This window comes from Idiotropiscis lumnitzeri, chromosome 1 (genome assembly GCF_059441095.1).
Source record: "Idiotropiscis lumnitzeri isolate Australia: NSW breed Sydney's pygmy pipehorse chromosome 1, RoL_Ilum_1.0, whole genome shotgun sequence".
In the NCBI taxonomy this organism is placed as follows: Eukaryota; Metazoa; Chordata; class Actinopteri; order Syngnathiformes; family Syngnathidae; genus Idiotropiscis; species Idiotropiscis lumnitzeri.
Genome location: NC_142391.1, coordinates 45,014,763 through 45,041,172, shown reverse-complemented (window position 1 = coordinate 45,041,172; position 26,410 = coordinate 45,014,763). Strand labels below are relative to the sequence as shown.

Sequence of the window (26,410 nt, the reverse complement as noted above, 5' to 3'; positions counted from 1 at the left end):
TAAATATACTTCATATTGGGTGATTTTGCATCAATTCAAAGATATTATTAAAGTAAATATCTGTTACAAGCTTCGTAAAAAATTGTAGTTGAAAATGTGATTAATCATGATTAATTATGGAATTTTCTGTGATTAATTAGTTAAAGAAAATAATCACTTGACAGCACTAATTTTTTCATATGCAGTTTGAAACGTGAAGAACTTTTTACCTAGCGTTGCATTTCGGGGTGAGAGCAAGTGAGCCATTCGACCCATAGACACAAACTCTTCTCCTCAGAGCGACATCATCTGTTGGCTCTTTTTTTTTATTGGCTGCTGCTTGATGATGATATTTCTGTACAACACCCATTAAGAGAACTACAAGTCCCAAACTGTTTTACGTCGGGGTTTTTTTTGTTTTTTTTTTGGCCGTGCAGTGCTATCAAAATAAATATTTAAAGTCAACCGCATAGGCCCGGATATTAAATTAATTGCAAAAGGAAAAAAACAAGGACATTCTTGCCGTAATTATAGTTAGTTTTAGTTAGCTTTATAAATGTAAATTGGAGTTTCAGTTAGTTTTCGTTTTTTTATAGTATTTTTGTTTTTTAAAGTATTTCCGTTTTTATTTAATTTCGTTCACGAAAATGTTTTTTAAATTCTGTTAATTTTCATTAACTAAAATGATAATTGATTATCAAATTGACAACTATTTTAATAATTGAGCAATTGTTTAGTCAGTTTTTTTTTAAAATGTTCCAAATCCTCTGATTTCATCCTCTCGCTCATTCCCGTGGTCTGTCATGAAAGCAGACTTTTCTGTTGAATCATAATAAGACATTTGTAATACATCTGCTTTTACTTTGGTAACAACAATTCAGAGAGTTGATAACTAAAACGACAATAAAAAATAATAAGAGTGTGTATCTCCCCAATAAACACATGGTGTGTGATACATTTTAATGTGGAGTGATTCGGTTTAATTCAGTGGGATTACAGTTTTATTCAATATCGTACATACTGTCGTTATATTTGAAGTCTGCGCTGGTCTCAAAGTTAACCGAAATCTACTAAGAATGTCTCCTTCTACTCTTCCAGGTTCAGGGACGCTTAAGCGGTTGGATCCATTATACCAGACTAAAGGCTATCTATATATAATGTGTTGAAATTACAATGTTGATATTATACAAAATATTGCGCGTTTCGTTCTATTTTCAGGCGATGGTTAATGTATTCTTGTCTTATATCTTTTTTTTTTAATCTTTTATTATCACCACAAACATTTTGTTGAGAATCCGCCAAGGATTGGAGATGTAGCGGCTTCTAGAATACTCTTGTAAGACTTGCAAATGTTAAGTATTTTTTCATTTGTTTGTACTGTCTTTAGTCTTAAATATTGGAGTGTATATTGGTTGAAATGAAGTTTACCTTGAAAAAAAAGAAGTTAATTAATAGGCCTATGTTAATTAATATTTTCATAAATTAATGGGAGCAAATGCCTCTTTGAACATGTGCAGCAGTACTGCACACCGACAATAGTGCACAGGCGTCAGAGCAAATTTCCAAATGTGCGCAGTTTACAATCAAATTTAAATTTAATGATCGATTTACAAACTGCTCCGCTGTATCTCTTTTTCCTCTAATAATATCTTTTGAAGAGCAATAGTTGATGCCTCTAGTGTCATTTATATTCCTTTTTGTTGTTGTTGTTGTTAAAACATACCAGTTGTAAGCTCCAACACGTGGTGTACACCTAAGTGGTTGGATTATAAACTTCTTAATAATAAATGGTGAAAAAATGTTTAGAGTAATAAAAACAAAAATCCTGACCTTGATTGTCATAATTCATGGATGAAAGGGTTAAGACATTAACTGTTACACCTATCTGACATGAAATGTATGTTTTAATGACATGACTTCCTATACATTTAAATAGAGCATGTTGATGAATACAAGTGTTTTTGTTCTTGAAGCCTCCCTTCTGCATATCAAATTGTTTTTAGGTTCCAAACCAAATATTTCCAAGGAAAGTATGGAAATTTGGACTCATCTTTAATATCATTTGGACCCTGCCAGACGCCAACTCTCGGCTTCTGTGTGGAACGGCATGACAAAATCCAGTCCTTTAAACCAGAGAACTACTGGGTTATACATGCGAAGGTACAACACCCGTGAACCTTGAACATGATTAAATGTGGTGGTGGTGGTAGATTGAGAAAGTGTTTTGTTTTGTCAGGTGTTCAAAGGGAAAGACAACCCATTGAACCTTGATTGGAATCGGGGGAAGGTCTTTGACAAAGAGGTGGGCCAAATGTTCGTCAACCTGGCTAAGACATCCAAGGAAGCCCAGGCAAGTATAGACTGACATAATCCATTAAGATTGCAATTTTTCTAAATTTAGTGTAATATAGTACATTGAAAACATGACATCCATGTTTGCCGTACTAGTATGTATTATATTGTGTTTTTCCCTCTTGATATTCCTGTTAAGGTTGAGATAAGTCATGGCATAACTTTTTAAATTTCATTGTGACGCCGCTGCAGTAGGGTTGATGTTCTTGGGAATTATACCTTTTCATCACATTAGTGTGATGAAAAGGTATAATTTTGAGCACTCCTATAAAAATAATTTCTTTTCTTAATTATTGTTTATCCTGTTTACATTTCTGCTGATGACAAATGTATACTATTTACTGCATTAATAATGGAAAATAATATTTTTTTGTGATTAAAAATGTCAAGCACAATTGATGGTTGAATTGTTCCGGGTCCGGAACCGTAAAAAGGCGGGAATAAGCTGCCGTTCCACAGTACAGGCTGGAGAGAGCCAATGCTGATGCAGACACATTGCCACGTGTCACTCTTTGACCACTTCATGTCAACATGTACAGAAGAGATGCTGCAGGACGTGGAGAATACAGTATGCGAAGGAATTCAAGCAGCCCAGAGAAAAGCGGTTGCCTGGTTGGCTGCTTTCTTTGTCTCTTCCCTGGATGTGATCCCACCGCCGCGCACAGCTTTATATGAAATAAATTAGATGACCTAACAATCAGTGAGGTCTTGAGACTCAAAGAGGCAAATTCTAAACTTACCGACACAACCTGAAGATCAATAAAAGTGAATGCTCACTTTTGCCTGATTGGCACAGACAACACCTTGAAAATGGACTATTCTATCGACCCACAACAGAGATTAAACAGTTAGTCCTACCCATGCAATACCAATGAATACTTGAAATACCTACATTGTGACATGGGGCATGTTGGCCTGGAGAGGATGCTTCACCTTGTCAGAGAAAGATTCTATTCATCTCACATGAATAGCGCGATAAAAGATTACATGATGAGAAAATTCTGCTGCAGAAAGCAAAAGAAACCAACAGTTTATTTGAGTGCACCCATGAGCTACTTGAAGTCAAACTCACCGGTTGAGTTCCTTTGCATAGATTACATGCATTGTGAGAAAAACAAAGGCAGCTACGAATACATTTTGGTGTTAGTCGACAATTTCACAAGGTTTGCGCAAGCCTATCCCATCAATATATGAATAAAGTTGTATTGTAATGTGTTGTCAAAATACACCTGGGTGAATAGCAGCAGAAAGAGGATACAATGATTTTGTACCCCGCTTTGGATTTCCCAATAAAATACATCACAACCAAGGTTGAGAATTTGAGAATTATATCTTCACAACACTCGGTCAGCCTTCTGTAGTGGCCCATAAATCCCTATCAACTACAGTGTAATCCAGCCGTACGGTTTAATTCTATCTTGTTACAGATGCTGTGTACGCTGTCAGACAAAGAAAAGGATGCATGGAAAGCTCCCATCTTATCCATGCATATAACTGCACGATTCACAAATACACTGGCTATACACCTCTCTTTATGCTCTGTGGTCGACATCCTCGCCTCTCTGTAAACCTTCTCTTTGGCCTGTCAGAGGAGACGGATCCAGTAAGTCACAAAGGATAAGCTGAGAAGTGGCGCTAGAGGATGACCAAAGCACACCGTATCGCGAACAACAATAGGTTGTCATCGAGTGCGAAGGGAAAGACTCACTGTGAGTGGGGTGGGCCTGGGAATCTGTGTTCCTACTGGTAAAAGAGAACATATTTGGTAAAGGAGCAGATTTCAGATAACCCAGTGTATGTTGTCCACCCAAAAGGTGATGACAAGGTAAAGCCTGGACTTTGCACGGAAACTTACTTTTGTTGGCCAATGATTTGCCAGTAGAGTTCCAGGCACTGCTTCCCAAATTCACCTCAAATTCATCCCGGAAACAAGCACACCCTCACCAAAGAGCAAGAAAAGCAAGTTAACAGGCTGCATATGCCGAGCCCTCATACTTGGAAGATGAACCAGGAAGTTACTTGGTTAGACTACCAGCAAGTTGACATGACCCAAGCATAATTGTTACCTTTACAACGATCAAATCGGCCCCAGAGTGATCAAATGCCGGGGTAGGAAAAGCAAGCTTTTCCTGAGAAAGGTATGCACAACCTTCCATGGAATCTCCCAAAGCCCAGGAGGAATAAGAGTTGGCTCATTAAGCACACTTTGAGGGGCTGATGCAAGAGACACAGGTTGACTCTCCAGTTCATTTAAATGAGGACATCGTCCATTTTTCACGAACAAGCTCAGTTTATGTATTTTTTTTTTTTTATCAGGGAACTCAAATTAGATGTAATTTTATTTTTTTATAGATTTATTTTGGAGAAAAGTGACAACCTGAAAAACGCCTACTTTTAATGAGGAATATGGCTGCGCCTACCTCCGCTCTCTTCATGGTACTACAAGAGTCATTAAATCCAAAACCAGTGGACAATTGGCACAAAAATGTGGACATCCCTCCCTATGTCCACTTCAACATATCAGAAGCATTAACTTCTCCGTGGCTGATTTATATAAGAATGAGGAACTGTGGAAGTGAGCAGAGGTACATAGATTATGCTGTTAGGGTGCTGCACACTGCTTCTTTGCTGATCACAATCAGAAATCCCTTTGTACTCAAGTGTGCAACGAGATTAGAGAGCTCCCCTCTCCAGTGCAATACAACAATAATAAAATATATAAATTCGATAAATAAGAGAATAGTTAGTGCAATGGAAAATAATACTGAATAGGATATATGAAAAACACATCACGTTGCTGTTCTGCAAGGTAAGGGTGGTAGTGTGTGTGTGTGTGAGAGTTTAGAATGGAGATGGCTCTTGGAAAGAAACTGTTTCTCAGTCTATTGGTCCTTGATTTGATGCACCTGTAGCGCCTGCCAGAGGGCATCGAGTCGAACAGGTGTGAGTTTGGGTGGGTATTGTCTTTGACGATGTTGAGAGCCCTTCTGAGGCACCGGGCGGCGTAGATGTCCGACAGTGAGGGGCGAGGGCAGCCAATAATCCTTTGCGCTGTGACGGTGAGGACGCACGCCATAAAAGCACCGGTTTGGGTATTTACAGCGACTCAAGTGGGAATGAGTAGACAAACACATTTATTTGGATGAGGGTTGGCTCCAGTTTTTCGATTGTAGGTGACATAACTACAACATGCCTTCTTATTCTTTGGAACGTGAAGGCCTCCGGGCTACGCGTACGCCACTCAATGGATCTTTCCGATATGGAGTTTATCCAAAATTGACTCGCACCGCTACGCTGACAGCTTCATGAATTTGCTGCAACCGGTGGTGGACGCGAACGTGCATGAGTGGCAACAGCCAGACATCCCCGGCACCAAGTTGCCGGTAAGAAGCTAATTTTGTTGCGCTAACATCATCTGTTTCGCGACCAAAAGCGAATTAAGAACGTACTTTTGTTGGGTATAAACATCGATGTCTGGGTGCCTCCTCACGCTTAACAAAAGTTTAGCATAGGTAAATGTCCTAAATATAACCAGTCGGCGTTTGTGTGCACATTCTTGCTTTTGTCTGCTTCAGCCATGTAAGTGGAGAATCGATCGGCATGGAATTTTTGATTTTGTGGAGGTGATCACATGAGCTCACGTTTGATGTCAATAAATCCAAACTGTTGTGCAGAACGCTGTTTATATTCTCACAGATTGAAGTGGCCAAGAGTACTAATGTGCATTTGCATATTGGTGGCGATTGGTCGCCGTTTTAGACAACAGAACTTACAATTCGTGCAATATTACCTCGCTTGCTTCCCTGCTGTGACATAGTCACTAAAACCGGAAAAAATAACAAGCCGATCTCCAAAAGGGAGCATGCCAAGGTGCCAGGAATTTGCTGCCGTTCCTCAGATACAATCTGGGGAGAAAGCACGATGTATGCGAGAGAGAAAGGGAGAGCAATAGAGTGAGTTGTTTGTTTGTTTTTTTCCTGTTTGCATCGGCATCATTTTGTGTGATGTACATCCAATTAAGAAGCGTTGCTTTGGTGCATCATCTGTATACTGTGACTGTTGTAGAAATGTCCTGTAAGTTTTAGTAAGGATAAGAATTGTTTCAAATGTGTATTCTGTTGAGATATGACGTTGAAACACAAGACAAGTATTTCGTAAATCATTTCAGTGACCTGTATTTAATACACATGGGTAAATTTAAGGTCGCAGTACCATAGAAATGATACATTTGATGCCACTAATGTACACTCAGGTGAAATATTATTTAGACGGTGTTGTACTTTAAAAAGGTGTAATTTCATGACAAAGCAAGTATATTGGATTAAGAATTAGACATTTGGAAAGCAGTTTCATTTAGATTGAGAAATGAATATTGTACTTTGAAGTGTTAAAATTTGTCAGAAATACTGTAATTGGTGAATTTGAGAACGCACCAAGAAAACTGTGAAGTAAAAGAAACAGAAATATGCAAAAATCTCTGTTTATGTGGCGTGTTCAATAAAACAACCAGCGACGCGATCTGGGGAGAAAGCATCTCATTTGTTTCTACTTTTTATCTGCTCATACTTTTGAAAAAATATTATTGATGTGACCCATAACATTAGTTTACATCTTTGATACACTATAATCTGTACTTGGGATACAGGTGGAGTCAGTGACAAAGAAGGAGAAGAGTAAGCAGAGACCCCTGGCTTTAAATACCGTAGAGATGTTGAGAGTGGCAAGCTCTTCCCTCGGTATGGTACACCTATTTACTGAATAAACCAAGTAGCTTGTTTAAAAAAAAACACTTTTTTGAGAATAATATATGAAAAATTATATATCATAATGTGTAATATTTTATTCTTGTACTTAGTGTTGGATGTGTGGTCTTGTACTCATTTATTTTTATTTTTTATTTTTTTATGTCTCAGGTATGGGTCCTCAGTATACGATGCAGATTGCTGAACGTTTGTACACACAGGGCTACATCAGCTATCCTCGGACGGAAACAACCCACTACCCGGAAAACTTTGACCTGAAGGGAACACTTAAGCAGCAGTCCAACTGTCGTTTCTGGGGAGAGGAGGTGAGTGATCAAGTATGCCGTAGCGCAGGGCCATTCAAATTTTTTAATTTGCGGGCCACTTACAGAAAAACAAAAGCTTGTAAGGGCCTCTTTGAAAGTCTTTGAATTTATTTTATTTAACACACTGAAAACAACCAGACAAGCAATTATATATTGTTCATATTTTCTAGTTATTCTGGGGGAAAACTGCTACATAACAGCTTTCTCTTAAAGGTGAATTAAAGGCAAGTAGTGCAGGATTTTCAAGAATGTTTGGTGCCAAAGTTGCTCCCCCATGCCACAACTCTAAGCGGAAGAAAATGAATAAATGAATGTATACCTGTAATCTGTCGTTAGTGTTTGTTCCAAATACTTGGGCTCACCTAAAAATGTTGTCATATCGTCTGCATCTTGCTAGTATTGTATAGATTTTATATATTGTATTAAATCAAATTGTCTGCAGCAAATATAAAGGATTGTGATAATTGATCCTCACTAATATGTATAATATATAATAATAGTATGTTAAATTGCAATAATGTGTACAACCGTATATATTGTATAAGGCTGTGTTTTGAATCACTAGGTGAAAGATCTTCTCTCAAATGGAATCAATCATCCCAAGAAAGGAGTTGATGTTGGCGATCATCCGCCTATAACTCCCATGCGCGCTGCCTCAGAAGCAGAATTGGGTGTGTCTCAAAGTTATTAGATAGTTGATGAAAATATGTGGGACACGCATATCGACACCCCTTCAAGGATATGTTTTCAACCTATATTTAAACTCAATTTATGCACTTGCTTGCGTGATTGATTGATTTTTTTTTCTTTCAAACTCTTAGTAAGGAAGTGAATACTGTTATTTAAATGAGCCTTTTTGGGTACTTTAGGTCACTGTACCAAGCATAAATAATACAATACAACAAATGCCTGCGCACAAGCTAAATTAAAATGAGCCCTAAGATACAGTGAGCAAAGCTAAGCTACAATAATCGGATGAGGTTAAATGGAGTACTTTTTTCACAGTAAGTAGGTTTTGATTCTAGCTTTGCAAAGAGTAAATCATATTGCGCGGATCAGGTGCTAAGGGGGCCGAGCAGCTCAGGGCTTTATCCGCCATCTTGAGCTTTCAACTGTTTCCTACTTCTAATAAGCTCATGCTCATTTGGTCTTCAAAGGAAGTGATGGCTGGCGCCTTTATGAGTACATCACAAGACATTTCATTGCCACAGTCAGTCAGGACTGCAAGTATCTACAGACAACTATTGCTTTCAACATTGGAACTGAAGCTTTCACATGTACTGGAAAAACTCTCATCTCATCAGGTACGTAAATCAATTTTCACCAATGCCAGCTAGACTCTCGCCTGTAAAACTTGGCATTTGCGTTTCTTTGTTTGAAAAATCCAATACAGAAATTGTTTTATTCCAAGGTTACACAACATTGATGCCATGGCAGGGCATCCCTCTTGAAGAAGCCCTGCCTGTCTGTGAAAATGGAGACATTTTCACAGTGGATGAGATCAAGTTGATGGAAAAGCAGACCAGTCCTCCAGACTACTTGACAGAGGCTGAACTCATCACTCTGATGGAGAAACACGGCATTGGTACTTAACATCAGCTTTGTTACTCACTCACTCACTCACTCGTCGGTCTCTCTCTCTCTCTCTCTCTCTCTCTCTCTCTCTCTATCATCTATATGGAATGCACAATGTCATGAAACCTCTTGCCCAATGTGTCTAAACAGAATAAAAATCTCCTCCCCACACTTACGTGTCGTTAGCCAAGACATCGCCGTTATATTTTGTCACTGTCATTTTACGTGTGCCGCGCATATGTGTAGATGGCAGAGATATTGTTGCCCAAATAACACAAAACACATTAAAATAGGCTGGCTCACTGCATGTTGTAGTGGAAGAAATAGGCCAATAAGGAAGCTTTTTCATGGTTGTGCACTGCCTTATGCCTTCCAGCCTCTTCTAACACAAAGATGCCAATCAATGTGCATTATGGCATTACGTTATGTACATCACGGCTGAGTGTAATAAAATTAATCTGGCTAAAAAGAAACAGTATTCAGTATTTTTGTGTTTTGGAAAATTGCACCTCACCGATTTCCCTCCCGTGAAAGCATTTAATTATTCTTTGCGAATGGGAGCACAATTAGAAGTAATTTTTGTTTATTAGTAGTGCAATTGCATTAATGGCTTTGACTGTGTACTAACATCACCAAATTGTAATTAATGTGTAACTCCCTAATTTTGCTTCTGCAGGTACTGATGCCAGCATCCCTGTCCACGTAAACAACATCTGTCAAAGGAACTATGTGACTGTCGAGAATGGACGCAAATTGAAGCCTACCAGCCTGGGCATTGTTCTAGTACACGGCTATTACAAGATAGGTATCTGGCTTCAGATTATGTAGAGCCTTTTCTATATCAGTTTCTCATTGTATGGGCTCTGCGTTGAATTTTGAATTGGTGAATGAATGAAGTCATTTATTTTGATGACCAAGTACAATATTAAATAAAATAAATAAATAAATACAAGAATTACACAAGTAGCGATGATCACAAATGACTGACTTCTCGACTCCCTAATTTGTAATAGTTCATGGTGCACCCTGACCTTTATTATCTTTCTTACTCTTTGTTACAAATTAAAAGTCTAGTCAAGTTTTCAGTCATCATTACATACCTTTCGAACTCTGCACATATGCTCATATTGGTCATGATAAACTCGAAACATTCCATTACTGTGATCTATTTCGTTCATTAAATTGTTTAATCCAGCAACTGTGAAGGTCTGCATGCATGTGTGTCCCTTTCATAGATGCAGAGTTGGTACTGCCAACCATTCGTAGTGCTGTTGAAAAGCAACTCAATCTAATTGCACTTGGTAAGGCCCACTTCCAGCAAGTACTCCAGCATGCATTGGATATCTTCAAAAGGAAGTTTCACTATTTTGTGGATTCCATCTGTGGTAAGTTTGCCGCAATTAAGACATTGAATTACGCACGCACAAGGCGCAATCTTGTTCAAGGGCTTTTCTGCAGAACTTAAGATGATTGTGTCATTTTCAAATGGTTGCCATCACTCATATTTGTAGAAACCAAGTTCTTTCACGTCTTTTTTTATTATTTTCCAAAACCGCAATGACAAAGAGCACAATCAGTCAAGTATACTTATCCGTTTTTGCTATTTTAACAAAGAGAGAACAAAAAAAAACCCAAGCCCCCTGACAGCGAACTCATTCACACACCCCCACGCAGACGCACGCGCACACACACGCACGCACACACAATGAATTGTACATACAATAATCATATAGACTAACAGTAAAATGCAACTAAATAACACACGCTCCAAGTGAGCTGTAAATCATAACTATGCACTCAAAAAAAAGAAAAGAAATATAACTAAACAAAAAATACATTTACAAAAATAAATAAATATAAAAAAATTAAAGTAAAACAAAAGAAAAATCAAATAAATAATCAATAATAATAAGAATAATAGTGATAATAGTAATAAAATAATTCTACTCATAAACAGCAGTGGTAGGTTTCTCAAAAAAACGTCAGGAAGGGGCGGCACGCCTTGTAGAATCCATTTTCAGTACCTCGAACCGTGAGTCTTATTTTTTCCAAGTCCATACATTGCATTATGTCCCTTAACCAGTGTACATGAGAAGGGGGAGCAGGGTCTTTCCATTTCAACAAAATACATCTTCTAGCAAGTAATGATGAGAATGAGAGCAGTCTTTGAGATACACGCGACAGGTCAAGGTCTGGGGCAACCCCAAAAATGGCGGTCAAGGAGTTTGGCTCAATATTACAAGTTATGACCTTAGATAAAGTCTGAAAGACTAATTTCCAGAAGGTGGTTAGAGAGGGACAGGACCAAAACATATGAACTAAGGTAGCAGGTTCGCCACGACATCCGTCATGTGTCGGGTCCACATTCTGATAAATACGTACTAGTTTGGCTTTGGAAAAGTGGACTCGGTGAACCACTTTAAATTGGATAAGCGCATGGCGAGCGCACATTGACGATGAATGAACCTGATTTAAAATGGAATCCCAAACATCGTCTGTGAAGCTGAATTGTAAATCCTGCTCCCAAACAGCTTTAATGACTTCCAGGGATGGAGATTGCAGTTTGCAAATTAAATTATAAAGTTTAGACAACACACTTTTGGTAGTGGGATCGATAGATAAAAAAATCATCAAGGGGATTATCCGGAGGTTTACGAGGAAAGTGTGATGTCACACTTTGCACATAATGTCTAACCTGCAGATACCTAAAAAAAATGTTGGCGCAATTCCTAACCTGTCTTTCAAATCAGAAAAGCTAAAAAAAATCCCGTCTGAATACAAATCTCCAAAGCTTCTTAGACCTTGTTCATGCCAAACCCGAAAGCCTGCTGATGGAGTAAATAAGTGATTGGCTGCAATAGGGCTCAGAAGTGAACAGGCATGAAGACCAAGGGTCTTCCTAAATTGGGACCAAATTTTTAGAGCTTGTTTAACCACTGAGCCACCGAGGGAAGCAGGGCACATAATCGGAAGGGGAGAACCTAACAGTGCGGGCAAGGAGACCCGAGCACCCCCAGAATGATCCTCCATAGACACCCACATTGGAGGTGAAGGATCCAGATGGAAATGCTGCCAGTAAAGTAGACCTCGGATGTTAGCAGCCCAATAATAATACTGAAAGTTTGGCAAAGCCATACCACCTGACTGCTTGGGTCGTTGAAGAAAAGCCCTTCTTAGTCTAGGTTGTTTACCGTTCCAAATAAAAGACAGAATCACGGAGTCAAGAGATTTGAAGAATGACTTAGGGATCCAAATAGGAAGGCACTGAAACAGATACAGAAATTTAGGGAGCAACATAATTTTAACAGAGTTAATCCGACCTATAAGGGACAGCAACAATGAGGACCACTTAAATAAAAGCCGCTTTGACTGCTCAAATAACGGGACAAAATTAGCTTTGAATAGGTTTTTAAATATTCTAGTGACACATACGCCAAGATATACAAATTGCTCCTTTCCACGCTTAAGTGGAAAGTCACCGTAATCGAGTTTAGATGCCTTGTCATTAATCAGAAACAGTTCACTTTTGTCTAGATTTATTTTATAACCAGACACTTTCCCAAAACCATCCAAAGCTCGCAGTATTGCAGGTAATGACCTAAGGGGGTCGGACACATACAGCAGTAAGTCATCTGCATAGAGCGAGACCCGATGCTCAAAACCACCCCTGCGGATGCCCTGAATCTCCCTGCTGTTACGAATCGAAATCGCAAGTGGTTCAATTGATAAGGCAAACAGTAGGGGGCTTAAAGGGTATCCCTGCCTTGTTCCACGGTGTAGTTTGAAATATTCCGAGTAGTGGCCATTCGCTAACACCGAGGCCATAGGCGAAGCATATAATAATTTTATCCATGAGCAAAATAAAGGGCCAACGCCAAACTTCTCCAATGCAAAAAACATATATTCCCAATCGACCCTATCAAACGCTTTCTCTGCGTCCATAGAACAACACCTTCTGCCTGAAGATTATTGGACGTGTAAATAATGTCAAACAAACGTCGCACATTATAAAAAGAATGGCGATTTTTAACAAAACCAGTCTGGTCTGGTGAGATAATACTGGGAAGCACCTTTTCCAATCGAAGAGCCAGCAGCTTTGCCAAAATCTTCATATCACTGTTTAGTAATGATATAGGCCTATATGAGGCACAGTCTAATGGGTCCTTGTCCTTCTTTAACAACAGAGAGATGCAGGCCTGATAGCATGTAGAAGGAAGGGCATTGGTCTCCAACGAATCATTAAAAACTAGGAGCAAGAAGGGTGAAAGGTAATCCGTAAATGTTTTTAAAAAATCTGTCGAAAACCCATCTGGCCTTGGTGCCTTTCCAGACTGCATGGATGCTACAGACACCTTAATTTCCTCCAGCGAGATAGGAGCTTCCAGAGCTTGTCTCAAATCAGGAGAGAGTGAGGGAACATCAAGAGAGTCAAAAAATGCCTCAATATCGCATAAAGTTGCGACAGGTTCAGGTGTGTACAACCTGCAATAAAATCTTTTGAAATAATTTTTAATTATTTTAGGGTCGGTTGAAGTATCCCCACCGTCAGTATTAATACCAGGTATCAGTTGTCTCGCTCTAATTCCCCGTGAATGGTTGGCCAAAATCTTGCCCGTTTTCTCGGCGTGCTCATAAAAAACACTTTTTGCCCTAATCAAACAGCCTTCAACCTGACGCCTACAAATTATGTTCAATTCGGTCTGCAGCCGCAACCGTTCTTTATATAAAGATGGAGATGGTGATTGAGCGTAACGTCTGTCTATATCCAAAATTTGATGAGAAAGAGCCCTTTGTTTTTGCATAGCCGATTTTCTCTTAAATACTGCAAATGAGATAATTTCCCCTCTTAAGTAAGCCTTCATTACCTCCCAAATCGTTTTACTGGACATACCCGGTGTCGTATTCTCAGACCAAAAAGTTTTTATTTTGGAAGAAATAAATGTGACAAGTTTCACATCCGTGAGCAATAATGGATCCAGCCTCCAAAGCTTTCCCACAACATTGCGCCCCGGGACAGCCATTTCAAGAACAGGCGCACGGTCGGAGATGGTAATGCTTTCATAGCCACAAGACCTGAGATTTGGAAGCAATGAGTTGTCAATAAAGAAATAATCAATACGGGTGTATGTGTGATGAAGATGAGAGAAGAAAGAGTATTCTCTGCAATGTGGATACAAAAAGCGGCATGGGTCAGTAATACTAAAATCTTGAAGAAACGATTTGATGTACTTGGCTGATTTGTTCAGGCGAACAGTTTGAGGAGGAACGGTCTAAGAAAGCATCCATAAAGCAATTGAAATCTCCTCCCAAAATTCACGAATGAAAATTCAAATCCGGTATTCTAGAAAAGAAGTTCTGGAAAAATTGAACATTGTCAAAGTTGGGCGCATAAACATTAGCCAATGTCACGTTTATGACTGAGTTTGCCTGACACAATAATAAATCGGCCATTGTCGTCTGAAGCAAAGTTAGAAGGTACAAAAGATATGTTTTGATGTATCAAAATAGCAGCGCCTCTGGCCTTAGCGCCAAAATTAGAATGAAAATATTGCCCCGACCAACAATTCTGCAACCGCCAGTGGTCCTGATCCCTCAAGTGTGTTTCTTGTAAGAAAATTACCCCAGACCTGAGCTGCCTCAAACGTGAAAAGACCCTCTTGCGTTTAACCGGGTGGCTCAACCCCTTTACATTCTAGCTAACACACGTAAGGTTATTGTTCATACACTACAAATTGCACAAGAAAAATGACAAGTATAGCAATGGAAAAAAAAAAGAAGAAAAAAAAAAAGGAAAACAAACAACACATACACACTCATACGCTGTCTTAAAACAACCCCAAAACAAAATACAGGTTGCCAAAACTGCAACCATTCTTTCTCCACTCCTCCAAAATATCATTCTCAATATAACTCGCTTGCTCAGGCTCTAACCCCGTACATAAATAGCATCAAACCCCTGTATACCTAGGAGGATAAATAGAAACGACAGGCCGGCAGCACAATAAAAAAAAAATAGAGATAAACAAAAAGAGCTCCCGCCGAATGTCGAACAGCAAGTATCAACAAACAAGCCGTCGGCCGCGGACCCTCCCTGGACTCCGGTAGGCCCACCAGTCAAATATTTTGACGTCGGCTTCTCCCTTCAAGGTCGGATACCTTTAGCCTCAACAGCCTGTTATCCTCGCTTAACTCCGCAGTCGTAGCTTCGAGCTGCTCCAAGCGTTGGCTCACTTCGTTCGCGTTGGATTCGAGGTCGCAGATACGTCTTCCGTGCCCGGAGACCGTTGACTGTATAGCATCCAGCTTGCCTTCCAGAGTTGCGAACGAGGACTTAAAATCGGCTGCGAGTTGTTCCCGAAACTTTCCAAGCAATTCCGCCACATACGTCGCCGTTAATGCTCCACCGGTTTCGCCAACGCCAGCCGAGTTCTCCGTTGGCTGAGCTCTCCTGCTGCCTTTGGTAGATCGCAACATCGCTCCACAAACAGTTGTGCCTCAGAGTTCAAAAGTTATCAAGATAAGCAGATATTTGCTTATAATACGGGGTACAGACAGTTTGAATAAGCAAAACTTGACGGGAGCCCGCAACTTGCTGCCTACTCCATTGCTCACCCTAGAAACCAAGTTCAGTGAAAAAAATGAATTCCCCTGCGGTTATTCAATTAGGAATTCAACTAGTCCTGATGAGACATAACAAAATGCTTTTCCTTGGGAGAATATTGCCCTCGAGCTCCAAACTTCATGCAGTTGTTGACTTCAAAGAATTTTCACTCAAGTGACAAAAATGATGGTCCCTACATGCATCTGGTCTACCAAGATGATGATGTACCAAGAAAAATTCCCATCTCTAATTCAATAATGTCCTCTTGATTTGCAGGTATGGATGAATTGATGGAAGTCTCCTTTTCACCAATTGCTGACGCAGGCAAGCCAATGTCTCGCTGTGGCAAGTGCCGTCGATTCATGAAATTCATACAGGTAAGCATATAGTGTGTGCTTTATATACCGTATTTTCACGTCCATAAGGCGCACCAAAAAGTCCAGAGTTTTCTCCAAATCGGATAGGATGCTCTATAATGCAGCGCACCTTGTGTACAGACCATGTTTCGTTGCTCTGTACACGTGTGACTTTCTTGAGCACTCCGCCTGACCAACTGGGAGCATTTCACAGTGCATGTCAGCACCCTCTGTTGGTAAAGTTTGAGACTACAAAGCACTACAGAAAAGACTGGGATAAATGCATTGTGTGAGCACTCCTGTTGGTTACGGTTTGAGACAGTCAGTTGACAACAGACCAAGATATATGCGAGGGAGAAAGCTGGATAAAAGGGCAGCTGCCAAAGATGTCGTTGTCTGTCTTATTATTAATGTTATTGCAAGCAACAAAAAAAATCACAAGTTAGATTAAGCTCTACACACCAGACCCTGCAAAAAAAAAACACGCTGCCCAGAGCACACCACTCTCGCTGAAGCACTACCAGAATGCTTTACAGCACTTGGGATATGAATGGCATGAGAGATGCATGTTTTGTGTGAATTTTGTTTCTTTTTGGGATATGAATGGCATGAGCGTGTTTGGTGTTAATTATATTTCTTTGTTCCTTGTTTTGGTTGTTTCATTGTTTGCTAGTATGCTGTTCAGTTGAGCGATAGTTGGTTGATAGTTGGTCTTGAAAGACCTAATGTGACGTAAATTCAGAAAATGCCAAATTGAATATTTTTCTGTCACAAGTAATTACAAATAATACAAATAATAAAGCATGAAAAAAAATACTATTTCGTATATTTGACAAAAGAATAGTTTTCCCGAAGTTAGATTCTCCCGAGAGACAAACCCAGAGTCACAAAGCGAAATCTCAGATATATCTGAGGGAATCCAGGTATTTGAAGAATAGGAGCTTGTCAGAATTGTGTTTGTTGGACCCTACATGCACGGGTCACATGCTCAGGAGATTGAAAATATTGTGTTGCTGTCAAACCAGCCTTTGGTACAACAATTGGCACAGGCAGGACATTTTGGCCAAACACCAGACATGGAATGGAGACTAGACTCATTGATACTGGAAGAATGGTAAAATATATAGATAAAGATAAAGATGTCCTTTATTAGTCCCACAATGGGGGAAATTTGAGATTATTAGCTTTGCGTTATTGTTTTAAATTTGATGCTCTGCTGTGCTGTAAATGACTGCTGTAAATCTATTTTGCAAGTACTGTGACCATACGTTATAGTGGGTTGGTTTCCTACGTTGTCACTACTAAGGTATTTAAATTATATACCCTATTTTCCGGACAATAAGCCACTACTTTTTTCCCAAGTTTTGAACCATGCGGCTAATTCAACGTTGCGGCTTTTTTTACGGATTTTTCTTTCACCGGTAGGGGCGCTTTATAGTTTAGAAAATACGCTAAATCTCGATTTATTTATTTATTTAGTTTTTTTTTCTCTTGGGTCTGTTCTGTTTTAATTAGTGAAGTTGTTGCCCTGTTAAAGGGCAGTATTTTCTGTGCATTCACAGTACAGAATTGTTCTGTACATTCTGCAGTAAACAACACATTTTTTTCAACAGAAAACTGCGGCTTATAGTCTGGTACGGCTTGTGTATCTTATTTATTTTTTCCCAAAAAGAGTCGCTGCGGCTTGTATGCGGGTGCGCCTTATATCACCTTGTTCACACACATTGTCCTCATTCAGTGATGCGCATTCGCATTCATACATCAGAGCCATTAATCACACACAAGCTGTCACAATTCGCAACACACTACACGTTTTTCAAAATGGATTGTAATCACACCTACCTTTTTGCGAAACCTTCATGAGCAAATCGTTTGACTAAACGGACATCTTTAACGTGCTTGTGGCAAAGAACACTCGCCGACACTGGCTTGAAATTCTCTCTTTTTGCCTGAACAAAATTGGTCCATTTGCATGCCCTATTTTTTTTTGTTTTGGCCACTCAAACAGATGCTTCCCAGAATACAAACAAGGTGTCGCCACACAGCGCTGAGGTATTTTGCCGAATAACGCAACAACAATGGCAGCTGAGCAGGTCACCGGAAATCAACAATTCAGTACAATGGCGACTGGCGTTTCTTAAAATGACATTTCCCGAGGAATACCGGAAAATGCCGAAAAAAAGCATTTTCGTTGTTAGGGCGTTGCTATGGGTCTCACTATGAATCTAGCACGTTTGCGTAAAAAAAATTAATAAATATATAATAACGTGAGTGTTTTTAAAATAGATTTATTACTCAAAATACGGTTGGTCAAGTTTACTTCACATTTGGTCTTTCGAATTGAATACCTGGAACTGGAATTTCTTCTCGCCATGAGTGCAAATCACTACCTGCGTATTTATTGTTCCATATGTATTCTTTTTTGTATCTGAATTCCCCACTAGGAGAGCCAACCTGCATTTCTTTCATGTTTTCATTTACACATGCATGTGTCAGATAGGGTGTTTTGTGAGGGAGGCGGTCCCTTTTCAAGTTGTTAAAAAATGGTTCAAGTCAGCCAAGAAATACTGTACTACTTGTGTCAAGTATAATTTTCTATTTGTGTAATTCTATACATGAAAATGCATTTTTTTTAAACCCAAAAATGTTTTGCATTATCTACTAGTGCACATTTTCTTTGTACATAAATGTAAACTTATGTCAGTAAAAAAAGAGTCCTTTAGCAAAGCTAAATTGATTGAAAATAGGATTTTGAGACCTATTATTGTGTAGATCCCAAAACTGAGTACTCTGTGGTGCGAATAACATAGAGATTATAAACATTATTGAGCTCTGACATCAGCCGTTTCCATGTTCCGGTCTTAATGCGCCTGCTAATTTTATATTCTGAAATGACTCACAGTTAAAATTACTCAAATTTGTGTCCCTGACCTGGCTGAATATTAATTCTGTGCCACTTGTATCTGCATTTAAAGTAGCTTTAGTCGTTATTGACTGACTGTGACATGTCCGTAATGAATAGTCATTTCTATTCATTGTCAAGTAGCTTAAAAGCCTCGTAAAAAGATGTGGGAAAAAAATTTAAGTGAGTCATTTCGAAATGGAAATGAAGTCAGTCTTTTATTTACATATTTTAGGCACATTGAACAAACAATATATTTCGCAATTAATAAGTGTACATTTGAATGTGCTTTTCGGCGCGAGTTAGATTATTTTATTTTATTGTGAGTAACAGTATTTTATAATAGTGACGTATTGCATGGTCAGTGCCAGCGCCAGGATGCTGTCACTCTTATTTGTAGACGACAGGCCAAGTGAATTTCAATGAATGTTTATTTGAACATGGAGAAAAAAAAACAATAATGACAATAACAATGAAAATAAAAAATATATTAAATAAAAGTTACATTTTCTACTCAGTTGGCCAAAGCGCGCCTGTAGTGGCAATTCAGTTTTCTCGTAAGGCTTTGTTAATCAATGTGGGCAGTCTTTTGTTCACAGCTTTCACTTTTGTTCAAGTACTCACATGTAGTGATGGGTAAATGGAGCTTCAATTCTGCTTCATGAACCGGTTGTAGTATTTTTGGACTCCAGTCGATGGCATTCACTGTTCAACATTGTGCTGAAAGCACACTGACTTGCCATTTTAAGCCCTTTATTTTAACCAACAGTGCCACCTACAGGACTTAAAAATACAACTACTGGTTCAGGAAGCTAATTTGAAGCTTATTTTTTCTATCACTACTTACACAAACTCAAAGGAAACCTTTTGTCTTCTTGTATTGAAGGTTTTATAATCCTGTACAGTGAGCACAGTCGTACATTGGATGGATAACATGTACTTAACCACGGGAAAGGTCAAAAGCTGTTTTGCTTCCTCAACTATTGGCCCATTGTCTACTACTCCTCTGTCTGCACAGGGGGTTCACTTTAGTCGTGCATGCGCAGTCAATCTCCAATCAGAACAATCAAACTACTAACTAAATAATTATTTACAAAACAAAGTTCTAAATCCCATTGTTTTACTATAGCCATAAAACATTAATCTCTATAAATCCTGTCAGGTTTAAATGCCCATTTTGGGAGAGCTTACTGAAATAACTTAGTAAATGTAACGGCCGAAATAAAACGCTAGCTGAAAGGCCAGGAGGAACCAGACACCGTTGTTCATTTTCACCGCCGGCGGGGGAAAAGAGTGGGACAGAGAGGCCGCGAGCAGCAGCTCGCCTGCTCGCAGCCGCTCCATGCAACTCCCCTCTCTCCTCTTCTCACCAGCTCGGCTTTTATTAGTTTGACTCAAGAATCACAAGAAATTAGACTACAATGAAGGTCTGTTTAGCCTAAACTAAATCACCAGAATACAGGAGATGAATTAACAATGGTGGTCTGTTTTAGACTAAACTAATCAGCAGAAGACAGAAAACATCAATAACTAATCATCAGGAGACAGCAAGCATAAAATGACAACTCACGGTGTAAAGGTTACTTTAACTAAACACATCTTCAGGATACTGTGTCTGTGTGTAGTTAAAGCAACGTGTGCATGTGTGTTCCAGCTGTGCGTGTGTGCTATAACATAAATGTCAGTATGTGTGTGTGCAAATATTAATGAGTGTATATAAACATGATCATAAATACACAAAACTGATTACATAAAGTTACTTTAAGTCAATGTGATCCTCAATTTATCTTACAATCCCCAACTATGAAATAAAAAAATACATCACTAAGAAGAACAGGCTCTCAAATTTCCGGCCCCTTATTGGACGGCAAGCAGGCTTACAATTACTTAATAAACAAATTACCGTATTTTCCGGGCCATAGGGTGCTCTTTAAAGTCCCTAATCTTGCCCAAAACAAACAAAGCGCCTTGTAAAGCGGCGCGCCCATTATATGGACTAAGCATCACTCGCGACCATCAACCCTTTTACTCATTGGGCTGTTCGGAGTGCATGTTAGCACACCCTGCTGGTCAAAGTCTGAGTCATCTATGCTTCTAATTGACCGTGACTTATATATTATGTGACTATGGTGTTTGGGTGATGGTGTAGGAGAAAGCTGGACAAAAGGGCAGCTGTCCACAATGTTGTAGTCTGTCTTATCATTTATGTTATTGCAAGCAAGAAACGTCCCAGGTTTAGACAACAGACAAAAAGCCCAAAGCACAACAGCACATCTCTCTAAACAGCCATATGATTGGCTGAGTCTGAGTGGCTCCCAAGAAGCCATTTCTGTAATTGGCTAAGGCTGAGTGGCTCCCAATAAGCCATTGCTATAATCTTTTTGTGTTATTTTTATTTCTTTTGGGTATATTGATGGCATGAGAGATACATATTTTGTGTTAATCTTATTTCTTTGTTTCATTGTTTGCTTGTATGCTGAGTTTTTTTGGTTTTGATTTGAAGCCGTGACTGTAAGGAGTGCTGTGACCAGTGAAGTCCCTCCCCTGACCTTGTCTAGTAGGCTAATGCCAAGACACCTTTTATTGGTTAGAGTCATTATTATTGACAGTGATTCCTATTAGTTTCATGACATCTGTCAATGAAATGGGGTGATGCCTCTGGCAGTGATTCTTTATGGGATTGAGTCCTGGTGAACTGGCATCAGCCGAGCTAGCCCGAGCAGCCGAGCTAGCGCGAGCACCTGATCTAGCGCGGACGTGCTAGCGCGAGCAGCCGAGCTAGCGCCTTGTAATGCGGCGCGCCTAGTATATGCATTAAAGACGGAAATAGCACCCTCAACTGGTGTTGCGTCCTTTGAGGCAGCGCGTCGTATGGCCATAAAAATACGGTACTACTGAATCACTCAAATAACATTACAATTAACGTAACTGTAGCATGCTCTCCGAACCAAGGATGAGACTTTACTGATGATTTTGTGGTTTATTTTTGAACAAGATGTATCCATAACCGTGTAACCTTTAAACCGAATCACCGTAAGAGCTGAAACACATTTCAAAACATACGCATACAATTAGCTGTCATATTTCACATTCAACACTTAATATTTACACACACAAAATACTTATATCCATCGTTTACACACCTTTTGCTTCTTGGGAGGGGGTACTAGAAAACTAAACGTCCATTTTCTGAGGCTCAATATGAAACTTTTTGCCGTACTCTTAATTAATTCACCTTAAGTGTGAACAGTACTAAACAGGAAGTTCGCATTCAAAATAAAAACACAGCTTAAACCGGAAGTAGAACCTTTCAATGCAAATTTCAAATGAAAATAAAATACAACAAAATCACTGCTGCTGTTCACAAATTATGAAAATGGTTAGTTACATGTAACAGTAATGCAACGTGAAACGTAATCATCACACTGTAAATAAGCACATTTACAGTAATGTCGTGTATTATTGATGCAACAAATCAAATTATTTTTAACGTTCCACTTCACAGATAAGCCATTACTTGTCAACAGGTCGCTTTTGTTGAAGAGTCTTGCCTTTTACTAAGAAATACAGTTTATCTGTACTGCTGTCAGCTCGACCATCAATAGCATGATTAAATTATCTTATAAATTATCTGAACTCTAATGGTTCTCCACTGAACACTGGTACTAATCTTTGTGGCAAGCGAAACAGTTTGTGGTTCTTAGTGAGCATTTTCAGTAATATCTGTTGTTGCATGAGCTAATACATATCTGCTGCAATATCATTACGTAGTAGAATACCATGTCTTAGTTGCTGGTTCTATTTTGGGTCTTGACAGCTTTGCTTGGGAATAGCACAAGGAGATGCCCTGGCCGAGCTACTTTTTCTTTTAGACGTGGACAATGTCTTTATTTGTGGCATGGTGGGTGAATTATGTGTAAGCTTATATGCACCTAATAGCTCAACTTTTGCCTGGCGATGCATGCATACAGCAGATTTTTTTTTTCAATACTGATCTTCAGACTCCTCAAACACCTTGATCTTAGCATTGGGAGCAGTTCAAGCTGTTTTAATCTTTCACTGTTCCCACTCAGCTTTAATTTGTGCTTCTTTTCTTTATAGTGCATGCCTTTCTTTTAGGGCAGCTTTATGTGCCATCAATGCAGCTTGGTTGGCTTGTTCTTTGCACGCTGAGAATGTAGTTGAAGAAACCTTTGATTTATATTTCATTGATTCATTTATAGCCTGTCTGCTATGACTGAATCAATCAAATATAAATAAGAAGACAAAATGAACTTAATAAGAAAACTTTGATGTTCTACATATCACTTTTGATAGACCCTTGTTTGACACTTCTGTTGTCACCTCGTCATTATTTTTTGCAGTCTGAATCCATGCCTCACGACTACTTAAAAATTGTCGGCACACCTCACTCAGCCTTTGGTCATAACCAAAAATTTTTTATTTGCAACCTTTTTAGCAGGTTTGCGATATGATTGAATTAAAAAAAAGCAATTTTATATTCTCCCAATTCCTTTTACACAACATTTATATCAGTCACATGTTCCTCTTCAGCTTTGATAGAAAGTTATATTTTGTTGGATTGCTTTGTTAATCTTTGGTCTCAGTGCAGTAATAGGCAAATTTATTTTGTCTTCTGATAACTTTGGAGTGAGCTCCCTCTTGCGGCCTGAATTTGTTATTGCACCCTGACCTCCTTCTTGGTGAGTCTCATTGAGTACGCTATGGATGGCTTCCATTGTTTTTGTTGGTCAGCTTTACCAATAGCTGTTTTCTTTGCAGTTAGCAGTGCTTATCTTCTTCTAGCTGTCTTTTGTCTAATCCAATGGCAGATATTCTGTTTTCTTGTAAGCTTTTTTTAATCGATGCAGGCAGTCGAAGGTAGTTTTGATTTGTTTGTAACGGCACATCCAATCAGAACAATCAAACTAACTAAACCATTATTTACAAAAGTAAGTTCGAAATCCCATAGTTTACCTATAGGCACAAAATATTCATCTCTATAAATAGCTAACTATGAAATACAAAATGCATAAAAACAGAAGACCTAGCTTTCTCTTTTCCATGCTCAAAAGGGAGTGGAATTTATTAATCTCACCCCTTCTAATCTTTTTCTTAATTTAAATGTCTATTCTTCATACACTGTAATAGTAATATTCCTGCTAGTAATAGCAATGACGACAATGAACCACTACATAGAGATGATATCAAATAAATACTTGGCAAACACGCACGCACACACACACACACACACGTCACGTTACGTTAATGGGCGTTTATTAATCGAGTCAAAATATTTGAAGAGTTTGACAAAGAAGGACCCAACTAAGCATCCTATAATCCCATAAATGATCTTAGACAATTGCGATTTTGAGATCGTCACAGCTGTGGTTGTGTTGGTTTTTTTTTTTTTTGTTTTTTTTTAAGGCCTCCTCCAATGTTCATGAATAAGTGGCTTACAGTTAACAGGTCACACGAACCAGCGCCAAACTAGTTAAAAAAATAAATAAATCACTTCTACGTCAAGCTATCTGACGTACTTTTGGAAGTATTTGCGGCTACTTGAATGCGAGGCCTAAGATGGCTTGCGCCATAGCAGCATGGACTCTATTTGTACTATATGCAAGTCCGCCCACTGTGTATAATAATCACGACACACGGCGAGTACTTGTTAACACTTCGTTTAGTCATCACCCGGAAGTCCTTTCCACCCCACTTCAATACAAAGCATTATGGGACATGTAGTCCCAAATACCTATTACTACACCTCCTCCTTTTAGTTGAACGTAATCCTACAAGTAAACAGGCATAATTTGCATAACCGTTAAAGTAATGTAAACATTTTCTTTCTGTTCTAAACATTGACAGAAACACCATATTTTTTTTCTTGTTATTCTCCTTTACAGCATTTTAAATTACTTGCTTTCCATTTAAATGAACAATCAACATCATTCACAAATCCAATCTATCACGAGGCCTCACCACACGACCGAACCTCGTAATAGTCCCTGTAGGTCTAAGGTGACTTCGGTTTCTCCTGAGAATCCCCCTGTCAGTCTCTACCATGTAGGATCTGGGTGTGTTGGCAGGTCCAAGTACTCACACCTGTTCGACCTGATGCCCTCAGGCAGGCGCTACAGGTGCATCAAATCAAGGACCAATAGACTGAGAAACAGTTTCTTTCCAAGAGCCATCTCCATTCTAAACTCTCACACACACACACACACGACCACCCTTACCTTGCAGAACAGCAACGTGATGTGTTTTTATATATCCTATTCAGTATTATTTTCCATTGCACTAACTATTCTCTTATTTATCTCATTTATATTTTTATCTGAATTATTGTTGTATTGCACTGGAGAGGGGAGCTCTCTAATCTCGTTGCACACTTGAGTACAATGACAATAAAGGGATTTCTGATTCTGAAGATGCTTCCGATGTAATCCAAACTTTCTGTCCCGTTGTTAGTTGTGAGAGTGGTCGTGTCCGGTGTCTCCGATTGTAGTGTTTTTCCTGCTCACGCCTCCACTCGTCCTCCTTCTTCCGAAAGGTCAGCCAGTCCGGCCACTTGGGATCCAGCTTGGTAGTAAATTGAGGCAAGGTTGTGCGCAGGTTTCTTCCCATTAACAGCTGAGCAGGCGAGAACCCATGTTCCAGAGGGGATGGCCTTGTATGCCAGCAGCGCCCTATGAAGATCCATATCTTTTTTCCACAGCTCCTTGACTGTGCGGACTGCACGTTCGGCCTCTCCATTGGCCTGGGGGTCATGGGGGCTGCTCGTGACATGGGTGAACTGGAACTCTTTCGCAAACTGTTTAAACTGCTCAGAAGAAAACTGTGGTCCGTTATCCGATATCACTGTCTCTGGAGTTCCGTGTCGAGCAAAGGCCTCCTTGACAGCCTTGATAGTGACTTCTGCGGTCATATGTTTGAGTTGTGCAACTTCAATGTACCTCGAGAAAAAGTCAACAATCAAAATATAATGCTTCTTTGACTATTCGAACAGATCCATTCCAACCTTCTGCCACGGGCGGTCCGGAAGTGGAGTGGTTAACAATGGTTCCCGGTTCTGTATTCTGTATTTTCTGCATGCATCACAATCACCCACCACTTTGTCTATCTGTACCGAGATGCCGGGCCACCATACAGATTCCTTGGCATTTGGAAATCCCTTGATGACCTACATGCAGACGTTGCAGAATGTCCGCTCTCAAAAGTGGTGGGATCCAAAATCTTGCTCCTTTCCTGAGAATACTGCGACACACATTTAAGTCCATCCTGTGTTGCCAGTACACTTTCAGCTTGCATTTTTCTGGCCTACCTGCACAGCAATAGTCCCTTATTTTCCGGCACAGCTCATCTTTTTCCTGTGCGGACCTTATCTCTTCCAGCCTTTTGTCTGTAGCTGGAAGACAGCTAACAAGAGTGTCCACGAAAACCTCCACGTCCTTTTCCAACTGTAGATCTCCTGCAGAGGGCGGACCTCCAACTGGAGCGCGTGACAGCGCGTCAGCTGTGACAAGGGTTTTTCCCGGAACATGGATGATCTTGAAAGTAAAGATAAGATAAGATAA

At 39.5% G+C, this 26,410-nt stretch overlaps 1 protein-coding gene across 3 annotated transcripts in view; it reads left to right on the top strand.

The window, feature by feature from the left end:
• top3b (DNA topoisomerase III beta) overlaps nt 1-26,410 on the top strand; it is a 62,811-nt gene that overhangs the window by 18,782 nt on the left and 17,619 nt on the right. For all 3 annotated transcript variants that reach the window (XM_088302745.1, XM_088302736.1, XM_088302729.1), the window contains exons 6-15: nt 1,983-2,139; nt 2,216-2,329; nt 6,977-7,067; nt 7,245-7,399; nt 7,965-8,070; nt 8,557-8,703; nt 8,811-8,984; nt 9,651-9,779; nt 10,210-10,359; nt 15,852-15,952. In XM_088302745.1, the coding sequence (XP_088158871.1) occupies nt 1,983-2,139; nt 2,216-2,329; nt 6,977-7,067; nt 7,245-7,399; nt 7,965-8,070; nt 8,557-8,703; nt 8,811-8,984; nt 9,651-9,779; nt 10,210-10,359; nt 15,852-15,952 (1,324 nt within the window). The remainder of the gene's footprint in view (nt 1-1,982; nt 2,140-2,215; nt 2,330-6,976; nt 7,068-7,244; nt 7,400-7,964; nt 8,071-8,556; nt 8,704-8,810; nt 8,985-9,650; nt 9,780-10,209; nt 10,360-15,851; nt 15,953-26,410) is intronic.